This window comes from Chiroxiphia lanceolata, chromosome 3, assembly GCF_009829145.1.
Source record: "Chiroxiphia lanceolata isolate bChiLan1 chromosome 3, bChiLan1.pri, whole genome shotgun sequence".
Classification (NCBI taxonomy): Eukaryota; Metazoa; Chordata; class Aves; order Passeriformes; family Pipridae; genus Chiroxiphia; species Chiroxiphia lanceolata.
In genome coordinates this window covers 39,076,139-39,088,638 of record NC_045639.1, presented here as the reverse complement: position 1 = coordinate 39,088,638, position 12,500 = coordinate 39,076,139, and the positions used below count along the sequence as shown (strand labels likewise).

Genomic DNA, 12,500 nt, shown 5'->3' with positions numbered 1-12,500 from the left:
GGTAGACTAATTTAAAAATGATTCTTCTGGGTATAAAATCACAGTGCAATAGTGTGATTGCAATTTGGAATATACTCCTCTCTCAGGCTGTGATACTTTATACACCCTTTATACACTTTATACACTTTATGACCTTTGGAGAGCTGAATTAAGTGTTATACAGGATAAAAGATTTCCAAAAGAAACAGAAATAAAATCAGAGAAGGCTGTGTTCGTGTTTTTGGTTTTATTTGGTCAAACTTTGGTTATATGTATACTAGTAATTTTAATTCAGACTTGCATTTAGTGTGTTACTGTGATCAAATATGTATGATGCCATCCAGAATTTGTTACTGCAAGCTTGGATGTAGCTAGTTCTGGCCTGATTCAAAAAGATTTGTCTCTGAGATTTTCCTCAGTCTTCCACATTGTCAGTTTCATTCATCATCCGATGAAACCCAAGACTGACATTTAATGAATCATAACTTTTCCTAATTACCTTCTATTCCTAATTTATATGATTTGTAATCTATTGGCAGAAAGATACTGAAGATGAAGTACGAGATGTCATCCGCAGTAATCTTCACCTTCAGGGCAAGGTAATCTATATGATTTTTTATATGTGATTTTTCTTCCTTCGAATTCATGTGTTGGTGCCATAAAATGACAACCTGCCTTGGTTCATTAGGATAACTTGTAGCCCCTTTTTCTCTTCTGTCAAGTAACTTGTTCATGTCAATTGCTAAATGGTAGGTTTTTGATGTATATATATATGTATTATGTATGATAACATGTGGACCTTCAAATCCCTTACTATGCACACCATTAATAGGAAACTGGAGATGGAAGCAACGTCTAGCACTGTTTAAACTCCACCTACTAGTATTTGAGATAAAATCTGCAAAATGCTCAGAGTTACTTAGTTTCAATTTGAAGTGTAAAGGAAAAGGAAGCTTTGGCATAATCTGTAAAGTGAAAACCCTCTAGTTTCCAAAGTTTTTTTCCTGGTTTTCAGCCTAGGGAAAAGAAAGTATTTTGGGGAAAAAAAATCAACTTTTCTTAATGAATTCCAGTTACTACCAGATGAATAGCCCTAGGGAAAAAGTCCCGAAATGGCCAGTGTAGTTGAATTGTTTTATTAATGCTTCAAATAATGACAAAGAAGCCAGAATATGGAAGTATAATAAAAGTGTAATAAAATTACACCTCTCCTCTGTTGAAGGAAGATGGAATTGTACCTATTTATTTAGGATTGTCCTTTACCTTTTCCCCTTCCCTATGTTTTATTCACCTCAAGAAAAAATTAACTGGTATTTCCTGTGCTCATAAAAACGTAACAAGAGAATAAACATGTGAGTTGAAAATCTGTTGCTTTTTTATTAAAGGGTGTTTAAGAGTCATCCAGAATTCTAGATTCCACTGCAATCAATGCATGGCATTAATAAATTTTTTAAATGAGTTCCTGGATATTATGTGAAGATTAATCTTCTCCCATCATGTTTTCCATGTATCGCTGCCATGTCCAAACAAGATTATGTGGAGGTGGGGTTTCTGGGAGCTCACAAGAAGATGCATCATTTTGCAAAGCTAACAATTAGCATTTTTCATAAAATACTGCAAATAAAAATTCAATAGCTTTAAATTATAGGGATTGCACATAGAAAAGTTTATCACTGAAAGCAAAAGCTTGAAATACTTATTCTTATATAGCAAATATTGTTATATACTGGGAAGCAGAAGAAAACACACAGGCAAAGTTCTAGGAAGAAAAGAGCATTTCTGAAGATCTTAATGTAAGCAATGTGCATGCCATGAACATAGAAACCTTAAATGTGAGGTGATTTTGTGTATAAACTTCAATAGTGTTTTCTTAATGACAAAGATAGATATTTGTGTTCTGTTATTTTTGGTATGTCTATATTATCATTTTGTGAGCCATGGAGTTTTAAGTCTTGCCTGGCATTTCATGTTGCTATTTAGCCCTTTTCTTCCTGTTTTAACTACTTCAGTTTCTATTTCATTTCTTCAGTGTTACATATTGCTGTTAAGAAATTTCTGTCTGTTACCGTTTTGTTGCCTGGAAGGAATGATATATCTTAACACTTTGACCTGTGCTTTGTCTTCAGAAACTTCCTGTGCTTCAATTAAAAGTTTACTATTATTAGGCAACATATCACCTTCTATGTTTATACCACATGAGAATAAAAGTGCTTTTAAATTTCTTAAATTGATGAAATTTCACAGGGCCTTGATATTTAAGAAGGAAGTAATCTTAGCTAATCCAGCTGTAAGTGACTTTAGATTTTCCTGTGGAAGATGGAAATCTGAAAGAGAACCATATAATAGATAACAAAACTAAACAGCTATTGTAGCTGTCTTGATTTTATAGCTATTTACACATCTCTTTAGTAGCTTTGAAAAGCTCTGATTTTGTCCTGTGTGTGAAAAGTAGTCAACGCAACTACAGAAAAAATGAATCATTTATCACTGGTACATTCTCGAGTTCACATAAAACCTAAACGTGTATCTTAATTACTTTAATGTATAAAGTTAAATTCAGTAGTTATGTACAAAGTACAATATTATGTATTCCATAATTCTCTGATGTCATTAGCATTCAGTCATTGTTGTGACTGACTCAAGTATGTGTCAGGTACAGTCAAGTATGATGTTTCTTGTTAAGGAAAATTATGCTCTCGTGCTCTCTGCATACACTACTCTTTTGTTGTCTGATTGAGTCAGACATAAAAGGAATGTAGGCCAAATGGTCTTATAAAGTTAAATTACTATTTAATGCTATGAATTAGTGTGTAACTTATGTAACTTACGTGTGAAATGGTGTTTGTGTAAAGTGGCTTTCAAAGCATAGGAAAAATACCATTTTTCGAAAGGCTGGTGTTGTTCCAGTCATAACAATATTCATTCTTCAAGTGGTGTTTTCTGTTAACCACCTGCTTCTCACAGACACCGTGTTCTGTCATTTATGTTAGAGCTAAAATTCAATTAATCTTGATTTCTCTTTGGAAAAATGCATTGTTTGAGAATCATCCTTCTGAATCTTTAGGCTATTAATGTTGTGGCATCTATTTCATGCATTTGTCTACCTTTGTCTACATTTGTCTTCACCCTGTTTCTGTCTTTCCTTTCCTTGCATGCCTGCATGCTGTTACTCGGTACTGAGCCTTTTATTTCAAGAAATTGATGATGAAACTTGCATTCATTTTGACATGGATGAAACTCAAGTCACCAAAATCTTCTTCCAGCCATTCTAATTCACACCTTGAAATGTCAACTACTCATACCCTTAAAAAACTACCTATATAAAAAAGCTGTACCTTGATAGAATGTGAGGAGTCCTCAGATCAAAAGACATCTCCACCTGTGATTAAAAAGTCTTTTGTGGACTATCCATTCATGATGATCCAGTCAAATGCTCATGCAAAGACTGTGGATGTGACAGTTGTTAAGAAATGGAAAAGCCGAAAGGTGGAAGAAATGCCTGCCAATCGTGGCTTTCTAGGTTGTAATAAGCTATTATTGAACGACTGTGTAAGTTTATAATAATTCCTGGAACTTGAGTAGACTGTGTATCTTAAGATGTGTTGTGGAGGTAAAGTAGCATTATTGTCTCATCTTAGGCACAAATTGAAATCTGGATCCACAAAGATTTTTTAGATAAGTAAGTGTTTAGTTCAAGCCTTACTTGAATCTGTAGTATTTAGGCCCCTAACTGCTCTAGTCATCCAGGCCAATGTGACTTAAACATTAACTGCATTATCAGGAATGATCACTGGCCACAGATCTCAGTAAAATGGGTTAGGCATTGCATTTGTCGTCAGTGTCCCTGGCATGGTAAATGGTTGCAAGCTGTGTTGCATCACCATTGATTACCGGGTCTGGGGAGACAAAATAAACCAAAAAAGAGATCATTAATTGTAAAACAGAGAATTAAAGGTCAGTAAAATAGAAAAAAATGAAATGTAAGAAGAAAATTTTTTTAAAAAAATTGATTTTTACACTTCTTTATAATTTGTAGGCTAATAAGCAAATGCATCTTGAATTAATTTTTCCTAAATTAACTTGTCATTTTTTAGCTGGTAACTGTTAAAATTAGGATTTTCTAGAAATGGATTAAAAATTAAAAAATAGACATAAATAATAGTAATACTACTAATTTCCATGACTGAAAATGAAGTAATCCCAACTAGTAGAGCAACAATTTCAATTGGTTTAATAATGGGGAAGTCGATGTACTAAGTTATACCTGTCCACTTCATATTCATTACTTTTCGCAAATAACATATTCATTGCTGGTGCTAGTGCTATTTTTTGTTCCATGAACATTTCCTAATTGTATGATTATTAGCATTTTAGTTCTTTGGAACAGGTTGTCCGCAGAAACTGTGGATGCATCATCCCTGGAAGTGTTCAAGGTCAGGTTGGACAGGGCTTTGAGCAATCTGGTCTCATGGAAGGTGTCCTTGCCCATGGCAGAGGGGTTGGAACTAGATGGTCTTTAAGGTCCCTTCCAACCCAAAACATTTTATGCTTTTATGGAAGCTCTTAAAAATTGCACAAATGAGTCTTTAGTGTAGTGGATACTTTATGAGTTTGCCAGGTAAAAGTATGGGTTAGCCATATAAAGTGCTTCAGTTGACCTGACTTTATGAGTTTGCCAGGTAAAAGTATGGGTTAGCCATATAAAGTGCTTCAGTTGACCTTTGCTGCAGTTTCTATACTAATTAAACTGACCCTGGGGCCCTCTGGTGGTCTAGTGGTTAGCATGCGGTGCTTTCACCGCCGCGGCCCGGGTTCGATTCCTGGTCAGAGAAAAAGTCCCCCGGGTAGATGGAGCTCGTTAGCCCTGTAAGGCCATCCATCTAAGAGAAGGTCACTCTATACAAACCTACGTCCTGAGGACCTCACTGCAACGTCCAAGCTTGCTCGGCCCCGGCAGATGAACCTCAGGATTAAAGGGTGGGCTCAGCTCAGCGCACACTGTGTCTCACCTAAAAAATCCACTGCGCAGGCTCGAAGGGTAAAGACCCTTCCCAAATCTTCGTTTGCGAAGACTGGCCATACTATACTAAACTGACCCTATGTTTGGAACGTTTTAAACTTGGTGACATGTGAAATCTTTATCCTGCAGCTTGAGGATCCCGCCATTAGGTGGCAGATGGCACTTTACAAAGATTTACCAAACAGGACTGAAGATTGCTCAGATCCAGAGAAGACTGTGGAAAGGGTCCTTGATATAGCTAATGTACTGTTTCACCTGGAACAGGTTAGACACATTTTACCAATTCTATTGCTTCTTAATCTGAATAAAAATATTTACCCTTTTATTTATACTTTCACCTGCTGTATTTAATGTTATATTCTTTTGTCTTTATTTTGATGGCTACTGCTTATATGCTTAGTCTTGTGTTTATAATCAAATATTATGGTCATATTGATCACACAGTGTGTTTGCAGCAGCTCCAACAATAATTTGTTTGACCAACAAGGCCAGCTCATATATTCCTTGCTGCATTCAAAAAAGAGTAGAAGCAGGTTGAAGGAATTGGTTTTTTTTCTGGGAAAGTCTGGCAGGATCTTTAAGTTGTTTCAGAATCTGGTACAGAGCTTTATTATATTATCTAATATTTTTTTTCATTAATATATGGACTTCCCATGTGACCAGAACTATAGTAAGTTTCATTTAAATAATTCTGTGTTTTATTTTGTGTCCTTTTTACCACTAGCATCGTTCTTTAAAATTTGAAATAAAAAGTCTCCTATACTGATACATCTCAGTGATCAAAGACTACTAGTCTTGCCATTTAACTTATTTAATTGTTATTTATTTTGAATTCAGATTTATTCTGTGTGTTTTCCAGGGTTTCCTTTTTAAAATGTATTGAAGAAACAGGACATTAACTTGGAGGGTGTTGATGGGTTTGAGGATTGATGGATTTGAGGATGCAACTGATGGTTGCACACTATAGACTAGATCAGTTGATTTCGCTTAGAAGCTTGGCACAGGTTTTCAGATCTGATGTCAGGAAGCTTCCATATCATGATGATATCACTGGTTCAGTCAAGTAGGAACCTGAGAGATATATGAATGCGCTCTACAGCGTGTTGATGTGAATATTGCGTTGTCTGTTGCATCACACAACCCTTCTTAATATACTTTACTGGCCTTGGTATGGACTTGCTTCAAGTTCAACAGCCTTACACCGTTTGGTAGAAGAGGATAAAGAGGAGTCAGTAAATTCTATCTGTTGTGGAATACTTGTGGAGCGAGCAAAAAGTGATAGAATATGGAAGTAAATACATGTCAATCATGGTTTGCCAACTAAAGAGAGAGAGAGAGAGAGAGAGAGAAACAGGAGAATAGGTGCTGATTTGAAAAGATATAGGGTTGCTCTGAGGAAGGAAAAATAGAGGAAAGCTAGAAATGGGGGGGAGGCAAAAGGTCTTGTCTTTTACACTGGTTTTATCAAAGTTAACTGAGCTGAAAGAACTGATTTGCATATACAGAGCTGCATAATTCAGCTTGTATTTGCGTTCAAACAGCATATACCAATCTTGATTTCTGGCATTTTAGCTTTACTATCATGTATATAAATCGATTAAGCTTGTGTAGTTTGGAGAAATTCTTCGAGTGAGTGAAACCCAAGGTATGTCTTTTGCGTGTTCTGCCATAGGATCTGTCTGACAGCATATATAATCCAGCAGTAGTACAGAACAGGATGGATTCCCATTGTAATATCTGATCAGCATTTAAGATCAGTCCTTCTGAGCAGACTTAAACAATGACTTGTCAAGTAAATGCTTTCTGCTTTTTTTTTTGGCTACCTTGCACCTATTTGTTTAAACATTTAGCACCTCAGCTTTACTTCTGTAGCCAAAATGCTCAGGTGTTTTTGTTACTGAAATGGGTAATCTGGTGTTTTTAAAAATAATAAATATGTGAGCCCTGCATCTATTTTTATGTCTTGAGTAATCCTTTGCTCTCTGTATGCAAATTCTCTGTTTCCATATATACTTTCTCTGAACACTTTCCTTATTGCAACTGGCAATGATCGGTTTTATTTTGTATTTTCTTTCCATGCACAGCTAACTTCTTTGCTTTTATTATTTTCAGAAATCTGCTTGTGTAGGCCGAGGCTATTTCTTTTGGGAAAGTATAGAAGGGTTTATAACTGTTTATGAAGATATTACTAATTACCTAACTTTCACATTTGGATTTGTCTGACTTATAAATTATTAGTTCTGACTTTGTTTTGTGACTGTAAATAAGTTTGCAGTGAGCACTTTTGTGTTCTTTCTCTTAACAAATATTTTTCATTTCTATTTTAACTTTTTGAAGGAACTTATTTAAGATTGTCACCATTTATTCTTACAAGTATAATTGTCTATATCACTGAATGCTTGGTAGTATTTTGTCTGTTTAATTAAATGTTTATTGTTTAACTATGAGTTTTTTCTGTATTTCACTAAACTGGATAACCAAATTTGGAGTGAATATCAAGTCTACATAAACATCAGAATCATCACTATGTATTTTAAATATAATGCCTAACTTGGTTACAAGGGAGAATCATTAAGTCTTTCAAGATACAAATGTTAACTTCCATCGACTTCTTTGATGATGTTGGAACACAGAGGAGCTATTATTCCACTAGCATAGTTGTCTGTAAAAGAAACAACCCCCCTTCCCAAACAAACAAACAAACCCCAACAAAAGTAATCCCCTCCTTAACTCTACAAAAACTGTGTAGATTAAATCAAATTATATAATCTCTTTGGAAGACTTGTGAAATAAATCACAAAACTGTAAATAGGTTGTGGAAAAGGAGTGATAGCATAGCCTGTGATCATGGCTCCCAGTTATCTAGTCAGGCTATATATTGATATATGCAGATACTCTTCAGCACCACAGTAGTAATTTTCTTCTGATGGAAACAAGGATTAAAGGTGGAAGAAAAGAAACTAAAAGAGCAGAAGTTAAAGATGGAGCACAGCCAATTTCATTGCATGCTACTGTAGAACCACAATGCAGAAAGATCTATCTTGAGATAGATCTGTAGGTTTATGAAATGTCGCTGAAGTGTTTTGAAGTTTTTCATTCTAACTGTGCTTATTCATGAAAGAGGTTTAGTCCTAAGTCTTTGTGCTTGTTTCTCTTTTTTAAAGTTAATTTGTTTCCATTGTAGCTGATCATGGTAAACATTAGAAATAAAAGATGACTTGTATTTAGCACAATTCCTTAAAAATATTGTATGAGGCAATGTGAAGGTGTACAATTTACCTGTACATATGCAAAAAGTTACATATAAAAGATAGAATGAGTGAATATTCTTTGTATTAAAAGTGAAGGTTTCCTGAGACACAGCGTTATTGATGATAGTATTCTATCCAAAAGATAGAAGAAGTAAAAAGAAGTAAAAAAGGAGGATATCTGTATCATACCAGGAAAGGAAGATTTTTGTTTTATTTCCTAAATTCTGATTCTACAACTTGGTTGACTGTTTGAACTCTGTCTAGAACACTTTTCCTAATCTATTATTCTTCTGTTACCTTTCTACTTAATTTATCTGTTAACTCACATTTTTACTAATATTACTATGTCCAGACAGTAGGGATATTGCCACATCATTTATTTTTCCCTGTTTATTTTACGTAACAGGTTGAGCATCCTCAGCGGTCTAAAAAGGCAGTGTGGCATAAGCTGTTGTCTAAACAGAGGAAAAGAGCAGTAGTTGCCTGCTTTAGAATGGCACCACTGTATAACCTGCCAAGGTAAGAGCTATATTGTTCTTTCACAAATGCACTAATGTTTATACTGTACTATTTGGCAAGATCAAAAGGAAAAAAATCTAAACCAGTAGATAAACTGGGTGGTAATATAGTTTGTATATTACTTAGTTTTATTAGATCTAATTACTTCCTTCTATCTTCTGAAAAGAATAACAAAAAACATAATTTTAAATTTCTGATTCTCTATTCCTGATGTTATTCCAGCTGTTCCTCTTAGTATGTTTTCTTTTCTGAAAAGCAGATACCTTTCAGAGGAGATAAATGCAGAAACAGACATTGGTGTCACTGTAATATCATCCTGGGAGATAAATTTCCTCCCAAGTCATTGTATAACTCAGGAAGTATAGAGTTAACTTCATTATTAGATGCTAGATGTTCCATATGCAGGAAATAAATGGACACTATTTATCTGAAAACTTGTTTGTTTATTTATTGTGCACTTTTGGGAAGAGCATTTTATTAGACAAGAGTGACTCTAGGCATTTCACACCTTTTCCTGTGGCTCCTTTTCATCTTCTTTCTTGTTCAATAGAGAATGGGATGTCTAGTCAAGGAAGTTTCAGAATCCTGAGATTCTAGAAGGAATGGACATTCAGAAAAAAATATTTTTATTTAGTGCAATTTCTAGAAATAATTTTCAGAACACTTGTATCTGATCTTTTCAACATAGTAAAATTCTATTTTTTTTCCCAAAACTATGCATGTTGTTGTCATTACCATAGTTAGTAGGATGAATCTTGAAGTCTGTCTCAAGATGCACTAGGGCATGAGAATCATACTACCTTAAAATGGAGCTGCCATGACAGTTGAGAATAGAACAAAGATATATCCATCTGTAGCTGTTGTTACTTTAACAAGTAGGTCACCTGCAAATAACTAGCATTCCTCTATATTTTAATTATACTTCTTCCTTCTCAGTATATGGGACTGGGATTTGTTTATCATGGGGAATTGGTTGTCAGACATTCCATTTTGCATTGAGTCCTCGAGAAACAAATAAACAACAAAAAGACCCATCAGTGGCTTACCCTCTTTTGCCTAGCCTCATCATCCACTTAATTTCATGGAGTTTGGAAAAAAATTGGTTTGTCATTTTAGATAGTCAAGTCTAATGCTGACCATTAAAAAATGCAATTATTGGAGCACAATCCAAAGTTATCTACTGCTGTTATCTTAATATTTAAATTAAAATAATATGAAAATATATTAACAATAAACCCCACTAATGTGGCAATTTATTTTATTTATTTATTATGTTTAAATGTCTTTAAAATTCTATTTATTATTTGTTCCTAAGTCATTATGACTATGTTTTAGTATCAGTTTTAGAAGTTAACGGGACAAGTTTTAAATAGAACATTTTAATGTAAATTTATTCTTTGGAATGAATGACCATAGAAATTTTGTTTTGTTTTTAAATTAGAGTTTTAATGATTGGACAGTACTTCAAGCTAAATGAAACTCATATTGACCAAGTCTTCTCTTTAAAAGTTTACAGCTTTTGTTTTAAATGTCCCTTTCTAGGCACCGAGCCGTCAATCTCTTTCTTCAAGGCTATGATAAATCTTGGATTGAAACAGAAGAACACTATTTTGAAGACAAACTGATAGAAGACTTAGCAGTACGTCTGGGTGCAAAGGGTCGTAGGAATGTGTTAGCATTCATCTTGTATAGTAATACTTATGTCTGTGAGGTACCTAAGACATCACCTAAGTGATCTCTACCCAAAGGGACGAGCTATAACTAAGTCACTCTGACAGATTTTAAAAATGAAAAGTGATGGAGATTCCAAAATCCCCTCAGGCAGTCTGCTTCAGGGCTTCAAACACCTTTTATAAATCTTTTATCTAAATTACATACCAGTTGCTGTAATTCCTCTATCTCTTATCTTCTGACCTGTGGAAAAGGGGAACAGCCTATTCCCTCCTGTTTTGCAGCTTTGTGTATTTAAGGACTTCATAATCCACATTAAAGCCATTTAAGTCAAAAGGTTAAAATATGAAACTAGAGGAATTCTGGTCTTAGATTAATCAGTTCCTCAGAAGCAGACAGTCTACTTCTTCTTCACAGAAGAGCCATGTCTTTACCGAAAATCACCGTAGGGATTTACCAGGCTAAAGTCTTGTTCCTCAGTTCTTACAATTGCTTCTCTGAAAAGTAGCTCTTTCACAGGTTGGGCAAGAACTAGTACTAGGAACTGATTCAGCCCCTGAGAGGCCCAACAGAACACAGTCTGAGATCAGTCTTTTTATTGTGAGAAGAGCCTACTCTCTGCAATAGAGAGAGGAAAATTGCTACTAGAAAAAATAATAATTTGCTTTTACTGTTTGAACTTTATGCTTAAAACCAACTACCCAGGTTGTGAAGAATTTTGAAAATATTTCAAAATATTTCATATATCCCACCACACTGCAATTGTTTTAAATAATGCAAGTTCATTGTCAAAAATAATGATGTTTTAGCAGTTGGGAGCATGAGTGTGCAGATATGGAATGTGGAACAACATAGTTCTTTTTATGTGTGCATGTATGTGCAAGTATGTACATGTAGAGAAATAACCCAGCATGATCATTTAGTTACACTAATGTAAAGGGTTGTCTACTTACCTCCTCTATGAAACTATATATTTGCTAAGTTTATGAAGAACTCCTTTCCAGCAGGTAGCTTGAGTGGAAAACTGTCTCAGAGAAGACAGAAACAGACTGGACTGGCTTCTATATCATCCTTTACTAAAAGACTATATGCATTCCCTTGTAATTCCTCAAAGATACAGATAAGGGTGCATCCATAATTCTCTTAAGGAGAGATGTATTACATCTTCCATTGAAAAGAGAAAAAAACCCCTATCTGTCTTTTAAATAAATTTCTATCACATTCTTGCTGCATTAGAGCACTCACCTGGAGGGTGAGAGTTTGAGGTTCTGTTGCTCAGCTCTGTGGAGCTGACCCAAAGTGCTTAGTGGACTACATGAAAGATGTGGTTGTGTTACTGGTGAAGGTTCCTCTTAGAGAAACTGTACCCTAGTGTAGCAAGGAGTTAAAAATTTGTTGGACTGTCAAGATGGAATCACAGACCAGGCTGTGGTGGCACAACTCATCTTGAAGGGCCCAAAGGAGGAGCCTTGGGTTCTCTGATATATACTTGAAGGATTGTCTGAAGTTTCTGAACTGTTTACATATTAGGTAGAAAACTGGATCAGTCCAGACCCCAGAAACTATAGCCAAGACTTCCTGTCCTTCAACTCTCTGTAGTTAATGTCTCAAAACACTGAAAATTAAGAATATTTATTTCCCAGAAATGTCATAAAATCATTTGATTCCAGTGTTCATGCTGTGCTTAATAATGAGTTCTACTTAACTCAGTCATTGGTGAATTTGATCTTCCATTTAATTTTAGTAAACCTATTGAAAACTAGTAACACATTAACAAAACTTCTGACCTTTTGCTTTATCAGTTTTTATAGCATTAGAGAGGTATTCTGGTTGATAACATTATGAAGTATAGAATACTGCCAGTTAATTAAAGAGAAAGGTCAGGATTCTAAATGAGATTGAAATAAAGTGCAGGGGAAGACATCCATAATTGTTCTGATGTTGTTATTGATACTGTAAATATTTTCACGTACTGCAAAATGTAAAATGAGCCTTGTATGGCCATCATAGAGTAGCATGTGAAAAAATGGTTGTGCATAGATGTCAACTAAAGTGAATTC

The 12,500-nt window shown here is 34.9% G+C and overlaps 1 protein-coding gene across 8 annotated transcripts in view; it reads left to right on the top strand.

Annotated features, from left to right (window-relative positions):
• Positions 1 to 12,500, top strand: part of RYR2 (ryanodine receptor 2) — a 392,367-nt gene that overhangs the window by 320,301 nt on the left and 59,566 nt on the right. For all 8 annotated transcript variants that reach the window (XR_004355863.1, XM_032681773.1, XM_032681774.1 and 5 more), the window contains 4 exons: positions 519 to 578; positions 5,129 to 5,263; positions 8,657 to 8,769; positions 10,312 to 10,408. Coding sequence is in view for 7 of the 8 variants with exons in the window: in XM_032681773.1 (XP_032537664.1) it covers positions 519 to 578; positions 5,129 to 5,263; positions 8,657 to 8,769; positions 10,312 to 10,408 (405 nt within the window). In the remaining variant the exon portion in view is untranslated. The remainder of the gene's footprint in view (positions 1 to 518; positions 579 to 5,128; positions 5,264 to 8,656; positions 8,770 to 10,311; positions 10,409 to 12,500) is intronic.